This window comes from Rhinolophus sinicus, chromosome 1 (genome assembly GCF_057876585.1).
Source record: "Rhinolophus sinicus isolate RSI-liver-muscle chromosome 1, RSI-T2T, whole genome shotgun sequence".
In the NCBI taxonomy this organism is placed as follows: domain Eukaryota; kingdom Metazoa; phylum Chordata; class Mammalia; order Chiroptera; family Rhinolophidae; genus Rhinolophus; species Rhinolophus sinicus.
Window position 1 is genome coordinate 214147607 of NC_142501.1, and position 23912 is coordinate 214171518.

A 23912-nucleotide genomic window follows, 5' to 3' on the forward strand; every position below is an offset into this window, starting at 1 on the left:
GTCTCCCCTGGCTGACTGTGCGGGCACCGTTCCTCCTCAGGCCCAGGCGGGAAATAAGTCCTCAGTTCCTGCTCGAGTAGGCGCTTTCCTTTTTACCTCTGACTCTGCGCTCCCCAACCCTTGGTCAGAGAGGCACCCGTTTTTGGAGGGCCTGGCCATCTTGCCTTCTGAGACAGTCTCCAGCCGTCAGAGAGAGCGAGGCCTTGGGGACTGATGCCAGCAGGTTACCAACTCTGGCTTGGGGGGGTGAGTGTCTCAGAAGAGGCACCGCTTTTCCCACCTCCTGGAGAGCCTGGCCTGCTCTGCGTTGTTCAGTTCTGAGGCTGCATTTGAGAGTCGGCTGGGGCTGGCAGTGCCTCTTCCTCCCCTCATGCGCTCAGTGGGCCCCCTGGCTGCCGTTTTGGACAGAATGATGGGAATCGGGGAAGGCTGTCCTTGACCCAGGATTCTGAGCTTCAGCCCTGAACAGGTGACGTGTGCTCTGACGATCTGCTCCTTCCTTCCAGAGTATGATGATGGCAGAGAGTTGACGGTGGGGACATCTTGAGGGGAATTGCTGGCACATGGCACTTCCTTGCCTGTTGGGGTAGTGGCATTGGAGGGGGTGTTCTTCTGCGTGTGCAAGAGTGGCAGGAGGGTGGGGCCTAGGGGATGAAGGGCGTCTGTGGACTGGCTGATCAACCTGGGGCTGGTCGTCAACCTCCCTGAGCCTCAGTTTTGTCTTCTGCAAAATGGGCTAACAGTCCCCAGCTCACACAGTGTCTAGAGGAGGAGCCGAGAGGCCATGTATGTCTTTCCGTATCTCCTTCCACATCTTACTCAGCCACTGTTACTTGCCGTCATTACCACTGTTATTCAGGATTGTTACTTACCACTGTTACTCAGGATTGTTAGTCACAGCCATTACTTACCACTGCTACTCAGGGTTGTTATTTGCTATGTCCCTTGTCATCTTGCTGTTTTCAGTCTCAACTTTATCTCCCCATCACATCACCGGATTTCACTAATTCCTTCCCCAATATCCACTGTTCTTCACTCCCCACTGGTGGTGTGACCTCTAGACAGGGTCATCTGAAACATTCCAGTGGAACTTTGTCTGATGCTGACTGATGCTGGAGGGCCCCATGCCTCTCACTGCAGCTTTTCATTGAATTTGCTTCTTGCCTGCCTGGCTCCTCCAGCAGATACCTCATCTTCCCCTGCACTGTGGCCCTGCAGTGGTTCCACCCAGGCTCCTCTGCCCTTTGCTGGGGGACCCTGGGTCCAGCCCCAAGCAGCTGTGGCCACAGAGAGGCAGCACCCTGTGTTTCTGGAGTATGGTGCCAACTCCCCCGGGCCCCATCTTCTTCTCTCTATGGAGGGAAAGGTTTGAGATCGCCCCGGTGCCCCTCCAGGCGAGGCCCCGAGAAGCCTTGGTGCCCAGCTCAGAGAAGGGCAGGATGCAGCCGGCACAGGCTGAGCTTCCTCCAGCAGCATATGGTGAGTGGTAAGTCCTCCGTCACTGGGAAACCTCCCCAGAGGTGTGGGGCTGGTACTTCTGACCTGCTTTGTTCACACGTCACTGAACTGTCTTTCCCTCCTGCAGACGGAGTCAGGGGTTGGCTGCTTGATGCCCTGGGGCCGCCCCTGCCCTGGGCAGGGCCTCATCGGTGCCCAGTGACCACTGCTGTCCTCTGGCCTCCGTGGTCTAGAAGGACATGTTCCCTTTCCAGCATATGATCAATAACCATAGCTTCTGTGCCAGCTGTTGGGGGTAACCCAGGGGGCCGGTCCTGAGCTGAAAAGTAAGGGGTGTGAGTACCTGGACTGAGCGACCACTCAGTAAGCCATGCCTGGGCCCCCCACCCCAATGCTGGGCTCTCCTGGGCACTCTAGGATGGGGTGACAGAGTGGGGCTTGGTCTAGCCCTGACCTCTTTCTGACAGCTGTGTGACCCTGGGCCACAGGTCCTGTCCCAGGGACGTGCCTGTCATTGCTGTTTCCTCCAGAGCCAGTCTGGGGCCAGGCAGTGGCACAGGCCTGGCTGCTGCAGCCACCCAGCCCCATGGCAGGGGTTCCATCGTCTGCAAGGAGCACCAAGGCCTCCCACCATACGTGCCCCTGGGAGGAAAACAAGAGTGATTGAGCAGTGTAAAAATAGAGGAGGAACTGGAATTAATTAGACTCTGGAAAAAACAGATTAGGCTTAATGACTGTCATCAAGTCAATTGTTTAGAAGTGACAGAGAGAGCTGTGCAGATGACACAGGGCTAGATGGGACCAGACAGGAGCCGGCTGGGCCGCTGAGGGCAGGGCTGGGTGCTTGCCTGAGCCCCTTGCTTACACTGGCCATGTACCCTGCAGTGAGCACAGTAACTGATGCCCCGGAACCCCACAAGGGGCAGTGATAACCCCATAAGGTGCAATGAGCTCCCCACACAGTAGGTACTCGGGGATCCTGAGAGGGGTGCTTTCCTCCCCGGATGGGCCCACCAGTGTCTGAAGTCTTTCTCGCTAAGTCACAGCTGGGTGTTGAGCTGGACAGAACACGCCCAGCCTGGCTGTGCTCTGGGTGGAGAAGGCCTGGCCAAGGGGCTGACTGCAGGGCGACCACTGAGCCCGGCGCTGGCCCTGCCCCCTCAGCCTCGCCCCATCGTGGGCCCACCCAGCCGTGGCCTTCAAGACCCCTGGTTCCTGACCCCGCCTCTCCCTCCAGCGTCACTGCACCCCAACATCTCACCACCCCACACACACCTGGCTGCTCTCCACCTTCATCATTGCCAACTGCACCCCTGTGCCATCATCCCTTCCCCCGCCCTCCAAGCCGTCCTTCACCTGTGCCAGGAAGAGGATAAGATGGTGTCATAAGCTGGAGGGTCCAGGCGGGTGTGGGGCAGCTCCTTCAGTGAGAGCAATTGAGGGAGGCCACCCCCAGGTAGTGACATCCTTTGAGACCTGGAGGAGAGGTGGCCAGGGAGGCAGGCCAGCTGGGGCCAAGGTGCCCCAGGAGCAGAGGGCACAGGGAAGAGCGCAGAAGGGAGGCCGAGGGCAGGAAATCCCAGAGAGCTTTGGAGGGCAAGGGTGGGTGGCACTTTTCTGAGAGGAAGGCACTGCGTCAGCAGCAGCATGTGAGCACAGTGGTAACACACCTGGTGGTCTTAGTCATGTTTTAAGCAGCTGTTTTGAAATGAATCGGCATGCAACGCAGGACAGCGTCTGAGAGCTCAGTTCCTCCGCGTCTCGCCGGCACTCGTGTGGTGGGTCTTTCTCGCGTTCGCCATTCTAATGGTGTGAGCAGCATCTTGTCTCGGGTCTGGATATGCATCTCCCCGTCCTCAGGTGCTGGCAGCCGTTTTGCTGTTTCTTCCTATCAGGTTGTTTGTTTCCTTTTTGAGAGTTCTTTATTTATTATGGATACAAGTTCTTTACCAGATATCTCCTTTACAAATCTTTTCTCCAGTCTGGGGCTTGTCTTCTCATTCTAAGAGTATCTTTTGAAGAGCAGAAGTTCTTAACTTTGATGAAGCCCAATTTATCAACTTTTTTCTTTTGTGGATTGTGAGTTTGGTGTCATATCTAAGAATTCTTTTTTTCATAACCCAAAGTCACAAGGATTTTTTTCCCCTCTGTTTTCTTCTAGAGGTTGTATACTTTTAGGTTTGACATTCAGGTCTGTGAACCTTTTTGAGTTAATTTTTGTTTATGGTGTGAGGTGTCAGTGTAACTTGTATTTAGTTTTGCTAAGGAAAACCAACGACTCCAGCACCATTTCTTGAAAAGACTATCCTTTCTCCATGGATCGCCGTTGCACCTTTGTCAAACATATATGTGTGGATTTATTTCTGGACTCTGTAGTCTGTTCCGTTGATCTTTTTGTCTATATTGACATCAATATCATACTGCCTTGATTGTGATAGTTTTATAATGAGCCATAACTCCAGGTAATACAAATCTCCGGCTTTGTTGGAGATTTTCAAAGTTCTTTTGGCTATTCTGGGTCCTTTGTATTACATATGAATTTTAGAACCAGATTCTTTCTTTCTTTCTCTTTCTCTTTCTCTCTTTCTTTCTTTCTTTCTTTCTTTCTTTCTTTCTTTCTTTCTTTCTTTCTTTCTTTCTTTCTTTAAAAGGCTGCTAAGAATTTTATTGGCATTCTGTTGAATCTATAGATCAATTTGGGAAGAATTAACACCTTAGTAATATTGAGTCTTCCAATTCATGAACATACTGTATCTGTTCATTTATTTAGGTCTTTAATTACTCTCAGCAAAGTTTTATAGTTCTTACTGTAAAAGTATTACACATCTTTTTTCATATTTATCCCTAAATATTTTATATTTTTGATGCAATTATAAATGGTAGTTGTGTAATTTACATTTCAGTTGTTGATTGCTAATACACAGAAACAGAAATAATTTTTTTTTTAAGGAAACTTTCTTTTTTTAAAGATTTTATTGGGGAAGGGGAACAGGACTTTATTGGGGAACAGTGTGTACTTCCAGGACTTTTTTCCAAGTCAAGTTGTTGTCCTTCCAATCTTAGTTGTGGAGGGTGCTGTTCAGCTTCAAGTTGTTGTCCTTTCAGTTTTAGTTGTGGAGGGCGCAGCTCAGCTCCAGGTTCAGTTGCCATTGCTAGTTGCAGGGGGCGCAGCCCACCATCCCTTGCGGGAGTCGAACCGCCAACCTCGTGGTTGAGAGGATGCACTCCAACCAACTGAGCCATCCGGGAGCTCAGCGGCAGCTCAGCTCAAGGTGCCGTGTTCAATCCTAGTTGCAGGGGGCACTGCCCACCATCCCTTGCAGGACTCAAGGAATTGAACTGGCAGCCTTGTGGTTGAGAGCCCACTGGCCCATGTGGGAATCGAACCGGCAGCCTTCGGAGTTAGGAGCACAAAGCTCCAACCACCTGAGCCACTGGGCCAGTCCAGAAATAGAAATAATTTTTGTATGTTCAGCTTGTCTCCTGCAGTCTTGCTAAACTCACTTTATTAGTTATGGTAGTTGGTTTTTTAAAAGATTTCCTACATAGATGATCATGTCATCTGTGACTAAAGCCAGTTGTACTCTTTTCTAATTGGATGTCCTTTACTACTTTTTCTTGCCTTTTTGCACGGGGGAGGACCTCCAGTAGTATTGGACAGAAGCATTGACGCAGGATATTTTTGCCTTGTTCCTGATCTCAGAGGGAAAGCACTCAATACCTACCATAAGGTGTGATGATCGCTGTTGGATTTTCAAAGATGCCTTTCGCAGGTTCAGGAAGTTCTCTTCTACTCCTAGTTTACTGAGTTTTTATCAAGAATGTATTGGATTTTCTCAAATACTTTTTCTGTGTCTTTTGGGGATGATCATATAGTTTTTCTTTTGTAATCTGTTAATGTGATAAATTTCGTTGATTGATGTTTAGAGGTTAAGCCAACCTTGCATTCCTGGGATGACCCTCACTAGTCATGAGGTAGTATCCTTTTTATATATTGCTGGCTTTGATTTGCTAAAATTTTGTTGAGAATTTTGCATCTGCTCATGAGGAATGTTGGGCAGTAGTTTTCTTTTCTCAGCATGTTCTTCTCAGGTGTAGGCATGTGAGGAGAGGCACGCTGAGGTCCTACAGTGACCTTGGAGCATTCCCATTTCTTCAATTTGTACAGAAGAGTTTGTGTAGAATTGGTATTATTTCTGCCTTAAATGTTAGGTAGAATTCACCAGTGAAGGTATCTGAGCCAGGTGTTTCCTTTGAAAGAAGGTTTTTAACTACAATTTCAATTCCTTTACTAGATATAGGTTTGTTCAATTACCCATTTCTTATTCAGTGAGTGGAAGAGTTTGTTTGCATGGTCCTTAGTCCCTGCTCCGTCCTCCTGGCTTCCCCTCACACATGCTGAGCCAGGGATGTTTCCCTGCCCAGAACTCTCGGGGGCGCCCTCATCTCCCCCATCTCTTGGGCCCACCCCAGCCCCTCCCCACGGTTGGCCTCCTCATCCCTGCCCACATCCCGATTTCTAGGTGCTCTCTGTGCTGTCCTTATTTGTGCCTTGTGTCACCATCCCCTCCCTCTCTGCCACGACACCCTCCTTGTCTCTTCTACATCAAGTCCCCATAATATGGTCCCACTTGCTGCCTTTGATGATGTCCATGGATGCTTTACCCCTGGCCTCACTGAATCCATGGCTGCATTTTCATTGTTATCCCTGCTCCAAGATGTGGAAACAGGCTCAGAGTTCCAAGCTGGGGATGACCCTCCCATCTATCTGGCCCCAATTTTTGGACCTCCCCTGTAGGACCCCTCGGCCCGTCCCCAGAGCTACCTTCATGTCTTGTGCTCTGCCATGTGACACCTTCCCAGCCCCCATGCTGTGTCCCTTAAGCTCAACGACATGACTAAGGGTCCCTGGTTGGGGAAACACACTCATCCAAATGGTAACAAGGCAGTGCCCAGGCCTGGAAGGGGGCTGACCTCTGTGGGACTTCCTGGGATCCGGGGAGGGGAGGCCACTGGGGCTCACGTCCAGTCTCTCACGTTCTTTACTCTCTCCCGCCAACATCTGCCCCTGCGGCCAGCCTCCCCTTGGCCCAGTGTAGCCCCCACAGACATGCTGGGGATCATCCAACCCAGCTTCCCAGATACAGCTGGCCCCACTCTGGGAGGGTACACGTCCTCAGCCCCGGTTGGCATGTGGGACATGTGGACATCTGTGGCCATGGGGGGGGGCACCCTGCTGGGGGAGCTCCAGGAGAACGGGGCTGGCAGAGTCCAGGCCTATAGCGTTGCAGCTCGTGGTGCAGCCAACCTGTCCCCACCTCCCCTCAGGTCCCAGAGCAGGGCCACAGTCCCTGGTCCTGTCCATCTGCTTCCTGCTCAACTCCCGGTTCCTTCTGACATCAGGGAACTCCACAGTTGGGGTGGGAGATGGGTTTGAGTTGAAGTGGGGTGTTCTTGGTTAGCACTGACCCCTGCTCGGCTCGGGGACGACAGGAGGGCAGGGGCAGGTGCCCAGCATCTCCGGCAGCAGCCTCAGGGGTCATCTTCCTCCCTCCCGGGAGACCAGGAGAATTCCTGTCTGAATAGCCTCTTCCCTGAGGCAGTGCACTTCCTGTCATCTTCACAGAGGCACAAACACAAGAAAACAAGTTTAACGTGCTGAATGTCCTGTGGCAGAGAGACCAGGACACCGTCCTCAGTCAAGTTCACCCGCTGCTTTGGCTCCCCTACTAGACTGTCTCTTGGTGACACACACAGGGTCCCACTCATCCCCGGGACCCCCCTGCACATCCCCACCCTGTCTGTCCAGCAACTGCCCAGAGAGGAGGAGCGCCTTTCCTGTGAACATCTGTTTTCAGTTCTCCTGGGTGTTCACCTTAAGAGTGCAATTCCCAGGTCTTACGGTAAAAGGAGCTGCTGAGCTGTCTTCCAAAGTGACCGCCCCTTGTGAGAGCATCACCAGGGACCTCCAAGGTGCCAATTTTTCCATCTTCACCAACGCTTGTTGTTTTCTTCCTTTTTCTTTTTAAATGATGGCAGTCATCCTGATGGGTGCAGAAGGATATCATGTTGCCATTTTGATTTATTTGCGTTTCTCAAATGACTAATGATGTTGAACATCTTTTCATATGTTTATTGGCCATTTGTCTGTCTTCTTTGGGAAAATGTCTGTTCGTATCCATTGCTCACTCTTCAGCTGGGTTATTTGTCGTTCTGCTGTTGAGTTGGAAGCATTCTTTCTGTATTCTACTTACTATACCCTTACAGATACGTAATTTGCAAAATTTTTCTCCTATTCTGTGGGTTGTCTTTTCACTTTCTTGATGGTGTCTTTGGAAACACAGAAGTTTTTAACTCTGATGAAGCTCAGGTTTGTGTTTTGTCTTTGGTTGTAGTGCTTTTGGCGTCATATCTAAGAGACTGTTGCCTGATCCAAGGCCACAGAGATTTACGTTTTCTTCTAAGAATTTTGGAGTTTTAGTCCTAGGCCTTTGCTTTATTTTGAGTCAATTTTTGCACATGGTGTTAGGTAAGGCGCCGCTTCATTCTTCCGCATATGGAAATGCAGTTAGTTGTTCCAGCACCATTTTTTGAAAAGACTGTTCTTCCTGTATTGCATGGTCTCGGTACCCTTGTTGAAAATCAATTGCCCATAAATGTATCGGTTGATTTCTGAATTCGCAGTCCTGTTCCATTGTAATATCTCTCCCATGCCAGTGTCACAATCTGAATTACTGTAGTTTCATATTAGGTTTCAAATCACGAGTGTGAATCCTCCCACTTTGTTTTTCTTTTCCAAGATCGTGTTGGCTATTCTGGGTCCTTGCATTTCCATATGAATTTTAGGATCAGCTTGTCAATTTCTGCATGGAAAAAAATGGCAACTGATACCTTGATAGGGATTGCATTAAACTGTAGACCAATTAGGGGAGTTTGGCCATCTTAGCAATAGTAAGTCTTCCAGTCCATGAACACAGATGTCTTTCCATTTATTTAGGTCTCCTTTAATTTATTTCAGTGTTATTTTGTAGTTTTCAGTATATAACTCATATTTTTTTTTGTTAAATGTATTTCAGATATTTTAACTTTTTGATGCCATTGCACATAGGTTTAATTTCATTTTCAGCTTGTTTATTGTTACTGTGTCTTAATATAATTGATTTTTTAAAAGTAACAGTTTTATTGATATACAGTGTATATACCATAAAGTTCACCCTTTTAAAGTGTGCAGTTCAGTGGTTTTAAGCATGTATTCACTCTTAACCTTTTGTATTAATGTCAAAGCAATCCAGCCTCTTTGCCACCCAGACCTCCTCAGTTCCTTTTCCTCTGCTCTCCCCTTGCCCTAAACCTTTCCCCCCTACTTTTTGGTAAAATACATATAATATAAAATTTACTATTTTAAGCCTTTTTAAGGTTTCAATTCAGTGGTATTATGCCCGTTCACAATGTTATGTAACCACTACCACTCTCTGTTTGCAGAACGCTTTCATCTTCGCAAACTGAGACTCTGTCCCCATTAAACACTCACTGCCCGTTACCCCCCTCCCCAGCCCCTGGCAACCACCATTCACTTTCTGTCCCTATGGATTTGACTCCTCTAGGGACCTCCTGTAAGTGGGATCACAGTATTTGTCCTTTGTATCTGGCTTACTTCACTGAGCAGAATGTCCTCAGGGTTCATCCGTGTTGTCGCGTGTGTCAGAATGTCCTTCCTTGTTAAGGCTGAATAATATTCCGTTGTGTGGATGGGCCACATTCTGTTTATCCCTCCACCCATCAGTGACACTGGGGCTGCTTCCACCTTCTGGCCACGATGATAGTGCAGCTGTGAACATTCCTATACAGCAGGGCCTCGAATAATGTCATTTCGTTCAACTTTATTTTGTTATAACGTTGATGCATCGCCTTAGGAACTTAACTCTTGTTTATATCAAGTAATCTGTGGTATAACAGGTTTCGTTATATGTCATTTCACTTACGTAGAACCTGTGAGTGATGTTAAGTGAGGACTTACTGTATGAATACTTGTTTGAGTCCTGGCTTTCAGATCTTTTGGGTGAAGCTATCACTGAGACTGGGGTTACTGAATGGAAGTTGACCCCCTGGACAGTGAAGTCCACACCCCGTTTCCTTACTCAGCCCCCAGGGCGGGAGGCTGCCAGCCCTACCCTTACTCCAGGCTGAAAGTCAGGGGCTTTGTCTCCAAAAAGCCAGCGACCTGGGAGGGGAGAGCTGTGGATCATTAGGGTCCTAGTGGAGCCTCGAGTGCCCTCGGCTGGCACGCCCAGCCCCACCCCCAGCCTCTTGTTCCAGTGAAATATTAAATACTCATAAATGAATAATCATTATGCTAGAGTGTGCCAATAAAACACACACTCATGCACCCCCCTACTTGACTGGAGGAGGGAAACCGGGAAGCCCTGGGGCCTCTTCCAGCCCAGCCTCCCTCTGCAGCGATAGCTGGAGCTGGTCACCGGCCTGAATTCTCACGTCTTTGTGCTTCTGAATGGCTTTATACCTCAAGGAGGTACCCCTAAGTCAGGCATTGGGCGGCTCTGCGTGTCTCCCCACTGTGTGTAAAGGGACTCACGCAGTGTCAGCAGCATCCTGTCACCGAGAAGGGATCACCAACCCGCCACCACCTCTGCCGACCTGCTCCTGCAGGACCAGACCACGGTTGCTTTGCCATCGCTGATGGGTTTTGCCGGAACATCTGTGCCCTGCGCTGCAGCTGCCCAGGGGCAGAGCTCTGGGTGTGCCGGTGACAGCTCTGAGTGTGGGCAGCTCCTTTGGGACTCATGTGGAGCCAAACGGTCTTTCCAAAGTCACAGGACACCCGCCCCCACCCCCCCGCCCAGTCGGCCTTTCAGTGATCCCTCTGAAATGTGTTTGAGGCAAGCTTCTAGCATGAAAAAAGACCAACTGCCCCCAAACAAAAGGGAAAACGGAGATCGTGCAGGCCACCAATGCAACTTTTTAAAAATTATAACTGATATTTCTAGATAGATAAAATATTTTTCACCCACAAAACTACAATAAGAGCAGGAAATTAAAAACCTGAAAGCAGAAATTAAAATGTCAAGGTGAAATTGAAAGAAAAAAATGGAGGAATTTTCCCAGAAAGTGGGACAAAAGGACAGAAATAGAGATAGGAGGTACAGGATTTAAAGGTTGGGTGGTCAGTACATGCACCCCCTGGAGCAGGGCAATGCTGGCGCCCTGACTTAGTGCAGGCACGACTGTGACTGCCTTTGGAGCCGCCAGGGACCCCTGCTGGCAGACTCAGGAAGCTGAGGCGACACCACTGGGAAGTGGAGAAGGGAAGCGCCTGGTGGTGCAGAAGGACCGCGTCGCAGTGACAGAGCACCATAAGCCAAACCGGGCCTAAGCAGCAGAGACTTACTCCCTTACAGTCTGAAGACAGAAACTGGAAATCCGGCAGGGCCGCACCCCGTTGGAGGCCCGAGGGGAGCAGCAGAAGCCTCTGCCAGCTTCTGGTGGCCACAGGTGTCCCTTGGCTTATGGCTGCAACCCTCTAGTCTCTACATCAGGTCCCTGCAACTCCTCCTGTCCCCTGTGTGTCTGTCTCCTCTTCCATCTCCTATAAAGACACGTGTCATTGGATCAGGGCCACCAGATAATCCCCAATGATTTTCTCTCAACATCTTTACCTTGATTACAGCTGCAAAGACCTTTTTCCAAATGAGGTCACGTTTGCATTTTCCAGGGGTTAAGGTGGACATGTCTTTCTCGGGGCCCCCTTCAACCCACTGCAGAGGCTGTACGTGGGTGCAGTGAGCCTTCCACAGGAGGAAGTGAGGGCGTAATGTTAAACCGAATGCAGGAAGGGCAGCTCAATGCGAGGCGTGGGAGCCTGGGCGGCTCAGAGATCTTGGGCTCTTGGGCTCCCTGCCATGGCCCTGCTAAGCACCCTGTGTTTGCTTCTCTCTGCAGTGGCTCCATGGTGGACAAGCCCGCGCTGGAGGCGGCCCCCGCAGCCACAAGGGAGAAGATCCGGTCCAGGTTCCACGGCAGCCACGACCTCATCCACCGCCTGTTTGTCTGCATTTCAGGTGCCACGTGTGGGCCTATCGTGGGCGTGCAACACTCCGGTCTGTGCTTTGGGGAGCACCCAGTGCCGCGTGTGGATGGCCACACCTGATGTCCGCTGGTGTTGGTCGTACCAGCTGATGTGGGGGTGCTGGTGGTGCCTGGTCCTGTCCGGGGCTTTCCCACTGTGTCATGTCATCGTCCACAACCCCTATGATGAGCCCATGTGCCCAGCAGAGAGGAGGCCTTAATTCTTCACCAGGGTTCCCCAGCTGTGAGTGGGGGACCATTCCCCATGGCCCCTCAGTTACCCACACAGGGAGGTTCTGCTCATTTTGTGGTTTAGATTTTATTGTACATTCTGACTAATTTTGTTTCCTCTCTCGGGATGGTTGGCAGGGTGAGGGAGATGACTTCTTTGTCTCCCAGGGAATTCAGAGAGGGGAGTGAGCACAAAAGGTGTCGCTTTAGTGTTTTCCTTTCGTTTTGTGTGTTTTAAATAACCAACGCGTTCACGTGGTTCAAAAGTATAAAGTGTGAAGTCCCCCTGGGAGAGGAGCTCAGCGGCGCTTGTCACGCAGCCGGGCTCTGCCCCCTGCCTGGTGCCTCCTCTGTGCCCGAGGAGTGGCAGAGGTGAGGGAAGCCTGTGGACTGGCGTCACTGCACAGTCAAGATCGTGGTCCCAGGGGAGCCTTCTGCACTGCTGAGGGCCCCATGGGCACAGCCCGAGCAAGGCCAGGTGGCACCAGGGGGACCTTGTCTCTGAGCTTCTGTTCGCTTATCTACCAGAATGGACCACATGGTTGGTTTTGAGGGTGAAGGAACATGGTGCCTAGTGGGTGTTCAGTGCAGCCGCTGGCATGAGGAACCCTCCGGAAGCATGTAATGTGTCACAGGGCATCCATAGTCCGGCTTTGCTGTAAATGGCAGCCTGGCCAACCCCTTAAGGAGCCAGCATTGCTTTTCACTGAGGAAGGTGGAGTCGACCTAATTTTGGGAGGGAGGGAACCTCTGCAGCTAGGGTGGGGGAAGTGTTTTTCCTACCAGGAAGTGACTGGCAGCTGGTGTGGGGAGCTGGGCACCACCTCTTCGCAGGGTCTACTCTCGGCCCCCAAGCCACAAGGGACCCCTGTGGTCGTCCTGAAGTCCTTACTTAGCCAAAATGTTTGCCTGGGGAGGGGGCACAACTAGGTGCCCGAGTGGCCATGATGGTGAAAGGTGCTGCCGTGGGGTGGGCACAGTTTGGGGCTCCCGGATCACCCCTCAGTGAGCACCCAGGACTGCTTAGAAGTGGTGGCTGTGACCCTAAGGATAAGATGTATGGGTGAGAACGACCACCCACCACGGTGGGGATGCTCGGGATTTCTTCCCCTCCCCGGCCTTCTCTGACTCCCGAACTTTTGCTTCTGCCAAGGATTGTCACCCAGGGGTGGGTGGCCTCCTCTTGCTCTGACCCATCTGAGGACACACTGGTTTGGACCATGAGCTCTGGCCAGGTTTCACCAGCTGGCAGCACCACGTCCCTGAGCTGGCCAACCTAACCCACCCTGCCCTTGTCCCCCTCCCCCAGGTGTGGCTGACCAGCTGCAGACCAACTACGCCAGTGACCTGAGAAGTATTCTCAAGACCCTCTTTGAGGTCATGGCCACCAAGCCAGAAACGGACGACAAGGAAAAGTTAAAGAAGGGTGAGCGCCAGCTGAGATGGGCTGTGCGGCTCTCACACACGCGTGTGCCCTCACACACACAGTCACACGTGCCTGTTCACACACACGTGCTGTCACACACACACTCACGTCTCACATACTCACGTGTATGCTCACACACGGACGTGCTCTCACATGCCCTCGCATGCTCTCACACGCTCACACATGCTCTCACACACACTCACGTGCTCACATGCTCACACACACGTGCTCCGGGCAGGCACAGATAAGGCAGCGAGCTTGCCCCTTGTTCCTTGGAAGGATGTGGCAGGGCCCCAGAGTAGGGAAGGGGCCGGACCCCTGCTTGCCCCGCCTCTGCTGGGCTGCCCCTCATCACAGGGCTTCCACTCAAGGAGTCTGGGTGTGCGGGGCTGGCCCCAGCCCAGCAGGGCACCACCCGCCGGCAGGGGCAGGAGCAGTCTGTCCCGTGTGCTGACCCAGTTCTGCCTCCCAGAACTGGCCGCATTGACCCCCCAACCACCAGGCCGCATTGCCCGCAACAGCCACGGAATTCTGGGCAGGGCTGCTTTCTGGAACATCACAGTTTCGAAAAGGCACGTGACATGAACTGGCTCTGTAAGCAAGGATGGTGGGCCCCTCACGCCGTGTCCAGGCCTCAGGGTTCACAGTCAGGGGACCTGACCATGCAGACAGTACAGGGGCCCCAGGACTGGGGGCCCCCAGGGAGGAGCAACCCACGGGAGCAGTTGGCAAGGGCTGCAGTGTCTGACTCCGGGCGCTGTGGGTCCTGGGTGGGCTTAGGGAGCTAAGCCTCTGCTGGCAGCACTGCAGTGCACCCACCAGGGACAGGTGTGGTGCATGGACCCCAGGGGTCACCATTTCTCTTCTAGTCACCCAGACCCTGCGGAGTGCAGCCTTGGAAGACTGCGCCCTGTGCCAGGAGACTCTGTCGTCCTCCGAACTTGCGGCCAAGACTCGAGATGGGGACTTGGAAGGTGGGTGGGGGCTCTGGGACCAGGGATGACACTCTCTGAGTGCTGAGCCAAGAGTGGGGACCCTGTCTGGACACTTCCTTTCTGTCCCCGACCACAGTCTCCGTAAAGACAGTGTACCTCCAGCTGGGGGCCCCTCCCCAGAGGCCTTCTGGGCATCTGGCTTCCCATGGGGAGAGCCTCCCCTTCCAGTATCTTCACCTCTGCTCCCAGGTGGATACACAGGCCCCCTTAGCCACCACCTCAGGCCAACCTCCGGTCTGTGTTTTAATGTCTCCTAGTCTGGGGCCCACAGGCCTGAGGAGCAAAGAGCTGCAGGGTCCAGGCCTTTGGGTGGGCTGGTGGTGGCTGGTCCTGGGGCACAGGTGCACACTGGATCCCCAGCCTTCACAGGAGCCTCTGCAGGGAGATGCAGGCACACTCTGGTCATGTGGGAGCTGGGACCCTCTGCTCCTCCAATAGCCCTGCGATCAGCCAGGACCCCCTGTTCCCCTACTAGCCCAGGGGTCGTCTGGGACCCCCTGCTGCTCCACTAGCCCGGCAGTTGGCCAGCTGGGGACCTGGTGGCTTGGTGGGGAGGAGCTTCAGGGTAGGCTGGGGCACTGACAGCACCTCTGCGGGGAGGGGGCTCGAGGCCTGGGAGAGGCGCCAAGATGAGTGACAGCACATAGGCTTGAGTGGGTATCACAGGTGACCAGAGCCGAGAAGGAGGCTAAAGCCAACCCAGTGACAGGCCAGAGGTGACACCACTCCTGTCGTGCCTGGCCAACCGGGGTGGCCCCTACCAGTCCCCGGCTCACGGCCTCCCTGTGTTCTGCCTCGTACCAGCGTACACATCAGTGCTGTCTTTGCTACGATCCCTGGGGGTGACAGGCTGCGGGGTGTGAGGGGTCAGGAGCAGCACAGGCTCCCCACCTTCCTGAGCTCCCTGTCTCAGCTTCTTTACCTTTCTGTGAAAATCGGATGCGATGTGATGCTATAAAGCGTCTGTCACAGGAACTCAGAGCCCTCTGCTCGTGGGATTGAATGTAATGAACTGTGGGGTCTGGAGTGGCCAATGCACGCCCCTGGGCTGCCAGCCCAGCCTGCTCCATGGCAGGGCCTGGGCCCTGGAACGTCACGGAGAAGTGGGTGCCAGGCCCAGGAGGTCCTCTGGACACTCACAGTCCTCAGGCGAGAGTCTACACTCCTCTGTCTCAGCTGGAGACCCAGCCTGACGTGGCCCCCAGGGGCTGCACATGTGCTGGCTGGGACTTCATGGGACCAGCCAAGGATTTTACGGGGTGGGGTGTGGGCTAGCATGAGAAATGATCCCCCTGCGGTGTGGGGTGAGCTGACAGGATCCTTGGGAGGATGGCAGGTGAGGAGGAGGCAAGCTGAGGTGAGGAGAGCTCGGGCCTCCAGTGGACGGGTGGCCTTGCCCAGTCCCACTTGGAGGAGCTCAGGGTAAGGCCTGGGGTCGTGGAGGGTAGACAGGACGTCTGAGCACACTCTGTGGCCCGAGGGAGCTGTCCGAGGTGACGTCGGTACTGACCTCAGACCTGGTATACAGTGGGCCCCTCGGTGGGAGGGAAGTGGCCATTTTGTGTAAGGCGCTTCTCCCCACACCAACACGCCCCCCAAATTCCGGAGCAGACCTCACCAGGGGCTCCCACCTGCAGGAGGAGGTGGCCCCTGGCCCCTGGCTGGACTCCACAGGTGTCAGGGAGGGGTAGGCAGCCAGCCTTGGCCTCCAAAAGAGGAGACAGGCTGTCTACCTGGCCCCCAGCCCGTCCTCCCTGAGAACCTCAGAACTGCAGGGGGTGAAGGACAGCATGGGTGGGCAGGGCCGGGACCCCTGACCCCAACAGAGCGTTGATTGAGGAGTTGACAGAGGAGGTCGATGTCTTCATTTCTCAGCCCCCACCTTTGCCCAAGGGCACTGCCAGGTGGGTGCTGACAGGGAGAGGTTTGGGAGAGGGTCACCTAGGTGGATACACCTGCCCACGTCCTGAGTCCTGGGGGAGGCACAGGCTGCTGCTGGGCTCTGATCAGTGGGCACTGCCCACAGCTGCAAAGCTCCCATCCATGGGATGTTGCCAGTTTCCCAAACCATAGCCAGTGATGAGTGCCGGGAGGAGTGGAGACAAGCAGGGCGGGGCCACTGGGGCCACCCGACCAGAGGTTCCTGCGCATGTACCACCTCAGACCCCTCACCCGCCCACCTGCCCCTACTGGCACCCCCGCATGGCTCCCTTGCCTGATGTGTCCCCCACTCTTGTTGTCACAGACCCGCCCGAGTGGGTCCCAGACGAGGCCTGTGGCTTCTGTACCGCGTGCAAAGCGCCCTTCACCGTCATCCGCAGGAAACACCACTGCCGCAGCTGCGGGAAGGTACGTGGGACGCAGAGGCCGGAGGTTGTCCCCACCTGGGTGTTGCACCCTGGGGGCCCGCCCACAGACACAGCACAGGATCTGGAAGTCAGCGAGGCTGGCAAGGCCTTTGGGGTCCGTGCACAGGCCCCAAGTCCAGGCCTGCTGTGACTGGCACAAGGCCTGGACTCCAGGTGCTTGGTCCACTGAGTCTGGACAATGCCTGGCCCAGTCCCGGCTGCTTCAGAGCTGGGGAGGGAGAGGGAACAGAGGGGCTGGACAGGAGCCTGCAGCAGCCCTGGGGTGGGGCCAGGACGCCCTCCTTGAGCTTGGCCTCCTGGGGCTGCAAACTGACCCAGGTTTTCCTGAAGGTTCCAGCCCCACACAGGGCCTGTGAAGGCCCTGCCTGGTCTGGGGGTTTCTGTGGGGGCCACGGTCAGGGAGGCTGAGGCTGGGGGGCTGTGGGATGCCCCCAGCTCACTGGGCCCGCCACCCTGCCTTTCCTTCCAGATCTTCTGTTCGCGCTGCTCCTCCCACTCTGCCCCACTGCCCCGCTACGGGCAGGTGAAGCCAGTCCGCGTGTGCACACACTGCTACGTGTTCCACGTCACACCCTTCTACAGCGACAAGGCAGGCGTCTGACAGCGCCGGCCCTCGCCAGACTTCCAGGGCCCAAGAGGCTCCCAGGAAGGCACCCAGGAAGGCTCCCCGACCCCTCCTTCCAGGTGCTGGCTTCCAGAGGGTTCACTGCATTTCATCAAGTTGCTGCCACGGAGACTTCCAGAACTTCAGTGCCTCCGTCCCAGCCGCGCTGGTCGCCCGACCCGTGGGGACCCCAGGCTAGCTGCAGGGGCCAACAGGAGGTCAAGTTTGGCCAGCGAGGGTACCCAGGTTGCCAGGTGGCTGCACAGGCATGGGGGCTCTCCCCCTGCCTGTCCACTGGCCCGCTGAGTTGCTGCCCCAAGGCTCGGCCAACGCAGAAGGCCTGCTCAGCGCTTGCTCGTGACAGGGAAGTGGGGTCCTGTTCTGAGCCCCAGGCAACCTCAGTACTGGGGCTAAACCCGGGGCAGATAGTGGACACCTCCGGGTGAAGAGCCAGGCCTCAGGGCCCTGCAGGGCTTCCCGTGTGCTTGCTGAACAAGAAAGGGCGTTCACTGTCTCCCCTGGGCCCCAGAACCACAGCACCCACCCCATCCCCGGGCACCACCCACTCCCCACTCCCTTGAGGACCTCAGCTGAGCAACACGCATCTCTTTATACCCAGTGGTCCTCTGGGAAAGCAGCGTGCCCCTGTGTTGCTTGCCCGCCCCCGTCCACCAGCTTGTGGGGAGGGGCAGCGTAGAGACCCACAGGCAGAGGTTTCTAGGTCTTTGGGTGGCCACTTGGCTGCCACTATCCCTTCCCTCTGCACCCCTGGGACTTTGGCTCACCTCCTCAGACCCCCGAGTATCCCGGGTCCCAGCTCGGACACCTCCTCAGGCTTAAATCTCAGGCTTCACATTGCAATGTCGATTGCAGCTTTATTTTTAGAGAGATGACACACCTACTGCTTCTTTTATAGGATAAAACGCAATTACTATTTAACAGTGGAATACACATGCATAAAAATGGCTTCCGGGGGGAGTATATAATAGAGTAAATATTATGTATTGAGATTATCTTTATTTTCTAAATGCTATAATTTGAAACCATTTCCATAAATCTATTTATGGACTGCAGACACTGTTTCCTGTGTGAGCACGGACGCCTTTTTCTCCACCTCGGAAGTGTGGTGTTCTTGCTAACATGCATTGTCCCTAGGGAAGTGGGGGGCTTCTGGACTTTCAGGATAATAGAAGGGCAGGACTTGGCTTCCCACCAGCCTCCAGGAGAGGGGGACCACCACCCCCACCCCTGCCTGCGAGGGCTCCAGGGCTCCGTTGCTTGCTCCCTGGGGACTTGTGGCCACTCTACCCTTCTACAAGGTTGTCCCCATCCCACGGGCAGACCCAGGACCGGGGGTGCAGAGGGGTTAGTCTAAGGCAGAGTTTCCCCACTCAGGAACGATCTAGAAGGAATGGCCTGCTGCCCACCCACAGCAGGGGCTCGGGCCTGGAGCCCCTGGGGTTGGTGGCAGGGAGAGTGCCACGGGCTTCTGATTGGGAATCAGCCCTGCAAGCCAGCCTTGGACCTGGAGCAGGTTCGCCTTCTCGATCTTTCGTCACCATCATCATCATCTGTAACCATCTTCTGAGTTCTGTCCCCTCTACTCCTCACGACAATCCATCTAGGGAGCAGTGTCCCTGTGTCACAGATGGGAAAACTGAGGCTCATGGATGTGGCTAGGCGGCACAGCCAGGTTGTGGCGTTTTAGGAGTGTCGCACGAGAGGCGAAGACCGCGTGCCCTGTGCCCTGAGGAGCCCGCTGGCTGTACCTGGAGGCCTCTCTGGGGGACAGGCGCGCCACCAGCATCAGGCACTCCCATCTGGCAGCTGGAGGAAGGCTGGGGGACTGGCAGGAGCCGGGCACACCTGGGTCTAAATGCTCAGTCCTGGGGAGAAGGCCTTCCCGCTCTCCAACCCCCTAAGCTTCTGGTAACAGGCAGGGCCTAAGCCTTGCTAGGCCCCCACAAGTACTTAGGACCCAGATGCAGCCGGCAGCTCCCGGGGCAGATCCCCCAAGGATGGAGGGGCTCAGGAGACCTGGGAGCAGAGAGCCACCATACCTGGCCTCAGGGAGGTGGCACTGGTAAGGGGGGAGGGAGTAGCCCAACAGGTCCTTCCTCCCACTGCAGGCCCAGTTCAGCCCAGAGGCCCCCTGCACACCCCCACACACCTGGTCTCTGGAGGTGCCCTTGCTGCCTGCCCCCACTTGTGGGATGGAGTGCCCAGGAGCTCTCAGGCCCGGCTGGCCTCCCCTGAGCAGGAGCTGTGTGACACTGGAGCAGGAAGCACATGAAAGGAGAGAGACTGTTAGTGTCATGGGTGCTGATGAAGGTAATGGGACAATATCCCCCCACCAGGCCAAGTAGGAGGGGCAGAGTTGGGGGACGCACCCCTTCCCCTCCTGTCTGGGCTCCCTCCAGGGGCCCTGCTGCAGTCCCTAATGGCCACCAGGGGGCACCCCTCCTACCTCCTCTCAATGTGACCTGGCTGCCAGGGTGTTGGGGGCAACTGGAGTGCTGCCTGCAGGGGTCACCCCACTGTGGACGGGCACTCCAGGTCCAGACAGGGCCCCCAATGCAACTGCACTCTCTGTCCAGGTCCTGCAGGGCGTGGAGTGTCCAGAGACGGTCCCAAGATAGACCACGCCCCAAAAGGCTCAGGGATGGGGGAGGAGGGATCCAGGTCAGAGCTGGACACCTTGGACGACCGGGGCTAAGGTGGTGGCTGACCGTGCCAGGAGGGAGCAGCTTCCCAGCCATTCCTGGGTCCTCCTGTTCTCTGGACTCTGCACCAGAGCTAGGAGAGGCAGGCAGGACCCAAAGTGCCCACACCATGGGGATCAGCATGCCCAGGATGCCTTCCTGGAGGTGCTTGTTTCCTGCCTGGCCTACCCAGAGCCACCTCCTCCAGGCAGCCTTCCCATTCAGCAGAGGCCCCCGCCCACCCTCATACATGTTCTCCAATCAGAGCCCCGGGGCCCTTTGCAGGCATCAGCAAACTTGTCAGCCTCTCCTGCCTCTGAGATGGGAGGAGCGATTCCAGACCGGCACGGAGCAATTGCTCAAACACAATGTCACACCAAAGACTTAAACACCAGCAAGGCTTTGGTTCTGCTGCTGCGCTCATTTGCTCCCAAATGGTTAGGGCAGCCCAGGCTGGAGCCTGCACCTGAACCCAGACACTCCAGACCTGCCTGCCCGTGGGGATCTGCAGGTCAGGGGCCATTGGAGCTGGCTGAGCCAGCTGGGCCCTGGGGGGGTGAGCAGTGTGTCTGTGGAAAATAGGGTGCCAGAGCTAGAGGCCAGAGCAGCCCTGAGAGTTTGAGAAATGGTGATGCCCCCAGCAGGGTGGGGGGGACACAGATGGAGAATAAGGCACCAAATGTCATGAGGGCAATGGCGAGTCATGGCAGAGCTCTGAGCAGGGGGGACACGTTCAGATTTGTGGTTTAGACATCTCAAAGGGAGGAGGAGTTGGTGGGGCAGAGGCCAGGGTCCCCACTGTTGGGACCTCAGCTCCATCAAAGGCAGTAACACAGCTTAGCCACAGTGACAGCTGTGACCTTACTGTCCCCTAACCCCATCACTCAGGACCCTGTGACCTGAAAGGCCTCTGCACCCTCTGACGGAGGCAGCTCAAGTCACCCTTGCCAGAGCCCAACCTGCTGCCCTCTGAGTGTAGAAGCAGCTGGATGACCGGGACCCTGGGCTGGGAAGTTGGGGGTGAGCTTCCTGGGCTCAGGCCCTCAGGGCATCCTGCCTGAGACTAGGAAGCCTCCACTTTGGCTTTATGTTAGGCTATGCAGACATTTAACCACATCTTGATTTTGTATTTTGTCTTCTTATTGTATTCTGGAGACATTTTTACCTGAGTGTTAAACTTCTTGAAGACCCCGGAATGCTCAGAGGCCTGTGTGCTGCCCACGGCGGGCCAGCTTGAGCAGCCATCACTCCGCCCCAGGTTTGACCATGATTCTGATACTGACCGATGGCGACTGGGCAGGCCCTGCGTTAGAAGCACTTGCTGATTTGGGGCTGATGTTTATTCCTGCCACCTCCCTTTGTGCTGAGCCTGCAGCTGCCCATGCATTCCTCAGGGTACCCCACCACCTCCCCAAGCAGCAAGTACTGTCAATTTCATTTTATAGCTGGGGAAACTGAGGCTCAGAGACATTGCGTGACTTGGCCAAGGTGTTGTGGCCAGACTAGAATCCAGAGTGGCTTTGCGGAAAGGACCCATAACAGGAGCTCCCCAGGAGTCTCCCCTGGTCCTGGAACCCACCAGGCATCTCAGCACGGGAGCCAAGGCTAGGCTCTCTGTCCCCAGGCCCCGCAGACCTGCCTGCAGGGAGCTGTCCAAACCGGCCATCCCAGGGGTCTGAGGAGAGGCAGGCTGTGGGCTGCCAGATTCCAGCCCCCACCCAGGGCTGGGCCCCCTCTTGGACTCTAAATGGAGATAAGGGTGGAGGGCTGGGCTTCCAGGTGGGAGGCCTGAGGTGTCTGCCTCCTCTCCCTGGGCATGGACTTTGCTGGTTCCTACTGGGACAGGTCCCTGCACTAGATAAGGGGCAGGAAGGGCTGAGCAGGAGTAGAAAAGGGAGACAGGTGAGGAGGCGCCTGGCCTGGCCTGGGCTCAGGGGAGGTTCCCTGGAGGAGGTGCTGGGTACCTGCTGGAGACATGCCCTACAGAACTGGGCCTACAGGTGGCACTGCACCCGACAGCCTGGGACCCCGACGCATCTGCCTGCACCAGGTCCCCCGCCTTCTTCTCAGCCCCTTCTTCACGCAGCCCTCCCACCCCTCTTGCACCCCTACTCTCTGTGGTGTTGTGCCCACACTCAGGTGGTGGGGAGCCCCTCGGGCACCTGGTGTGGCTGGAGAAGGGATCCCCGAAATGGCCTAGATGTAGATGGAGGTAAGGTGGGGGCCACCCCCTTTGCTCTCAGGCTGGGAGGCAGCAGGCACACAGCTCCCACAGTCACCCCTGGTCGCCTGATCTGCCTGCTGTGGCACAGGGTGCACCTCACACCCCTCCACTGGAAGGATGGTGGGCATGGGGCACGTCCACCCACGCAGGGCTAGGTGCTGCTTTAGGACTGAGGCCAGCAACCCACCCTTCACATAAGCAGGGATGGCGTGATGAGCAGCTGCTGAGCTGGGGTCCACCTCCTATACCCCAAAGCCCAGAATGCACCTGCCCCTTCCCAGACTTGGGCGCCCTCCTTTACTCTGCATCGGGAGCAGCCCTCCAGACTAACCTGGAGAGCCACTGCACCCAGCTCTCGACAGGGGCACTGCCCTGGCCCTGGGGTAGCTGTCAGGCAGGAGCAGGAAGCACGGCCTTAATATCAAGGGGTTGTTTTACTGTCCGTGCAGGGCTGTCTGAGGGCAGTGTCCAAGCTCCCCACGGGTTCTGCCACTCTGCGGGGCACACGTTCCGAACCCTATGTCTCAGATCACACAGCAAGTCATGCTGGGCCAGGAGGTGGCCTGGTCTCTGCCCTCCTGCGTCACCAGCCCTGCGTCACATATATGGGAGCACTAATGTCCATTCCATGGGGACTTCCGGGAGACCCTGGGGAACCCGGAAACCTCAGGATTCCCAGTTGCCTTATCTACAAATTGGGGATGCAGATACACACAAGGTTTTTTGTAGTTTTTGTTACGTTTTGTGGGCTGCAGCAGTGCTCCCTCCCCAATTTAGAACTTCTGTGGGGAATCCAGCCACCTTATCCCCCACTCTCCCTGCTGGTCCCATCCTCAAGAGCTGCCCAGCCACCAATCTTAATAACCAGCGACAGGGAAGACCAACGGTGACTGAGGCCAGTCTGTGGCTGCCCCAGGGCTGCCAGTCCCTGCTCCTATGGGGCCATCTTAGGGTCAGGGGTTGCCAGGGCCACCGGCCAGCTGGAAGCTTGAGATGCTGTCTCCCTGCCCACGGAGGGCACCTCTCTTCCCCAGAATGTGCTCCCTTGGCCAGAGGGCACCAGCGCCTGCCTCTCCGAAAGTCCTCACCATTCCGACCAGACAGGAGCACGCAGCCTTCCACGCGTGGGAGCCCCTCCAGGCTGTGTCGGCAAATCTTTGCCCCGCTTCTCCAGGCCTAGAGCCCCTCCTTCAGCTCTGGGGTCCGCTAGACAGCTCTGAGAGAGACACCCCACCCGGGCCTCAGCTTCCCAGCTGAGATCCTCAAGGAGGTTTGGCTTTTAGGCTCAGACTGTCTGCGCCCCTCTTCCAAGCCCCGGGCTCTCCTGGGATCACTCTGCGTCCCAGGAAGGGGTCGTTTTGCAGCCCTACGCGAGACCACCAAGGACACCGCCAGGCCCCGTGCTGCCGCGGAGCCAGTGCTACAGATGGCTCAGGGGCAAGAGGTTCCCTCTCACTGTGTGCAGACCCGGGAGCGGAGAGGCGCTCCAGACGCTCCCCGCGCCCTAACAGGCCCGTGCGCAGGGCCGGGCGTCGGGCAGTCCCACCGCGCTCTGCTTCCTCTCGGCAACGCGTTCGGCCGCGGCGTCCTCATTGGCCGCGAGCCTCGCAGCCAGCCATTGGTCCGCGGTGCCTATTTTACATAGACCGCTCTGGGCCAATCAGCGTGCGGCGCCTACTTAACATGCACGCCGGCCGCCAGTCAGCTAGCGCGGGGGCCGGGCCACCACGTGCTGTTGCTAAGCTTGGGCTTCTAAATTGTTACTAGCGCGGCGGGCCTATCCCAACCGAGCATCGCATCTGTCAACATTCTCGGCCCGA

At 55.6% G+C, this 23912-nt stretch overlaps 1 protein-coding gene and 1 long non-coding RNA gene across 4 annotated transcripts in view; one reads left to right on the forward strand and one right to left on the reverse strand.

The window, feature by feature from the left end:
* The window catches only part of ZFYVE28 (zinc finger FYVE-type containing 28), a 71735-nt gene extending 54437 nt beyond the window's left edge, over positions 1–17298 (forward strand). For 2 of the 3 annotated variants that reach the window (XM_019711498.3, XM_074320295.2), the window contains exons 9-13: positions 11416–11534; positions 13082–13198; positions 14068–14172; positions 16439–16542; positions 17032–17298. In XM_019711498.3, coding sequence (XP_019567057.3) covers positions 11416–11534; positions 13082–13198; positions 14068–14172; positions 16439–16542; positions 17032–17163 — 577 coding nt within the window. In that variant the 3' untranslated portion in view covers positions 17164–17298. The other variant, XM_088793280.1, reaches the window with a different exon arrangement.
* A 718-nt stretch (positions 17299–18016) lies between these two features.
* LOC141568946 (uncharacterized) lies at positions 18017–23866 on the reverse strand. Its single transcript, XR_012492291.2, has 3 exons — positions 23181–23866; positions 21034–21171; positions 18017–19439 (listed from the first exon to the last, which is right to left on the reverse strand). It is a non-coding gene; the product is annotated as an uncharacterized LOC141568946 (long non-coding RNA).
* Between the last annotated feature and the right edge of the window lie 46 nt (positions 23867–23912).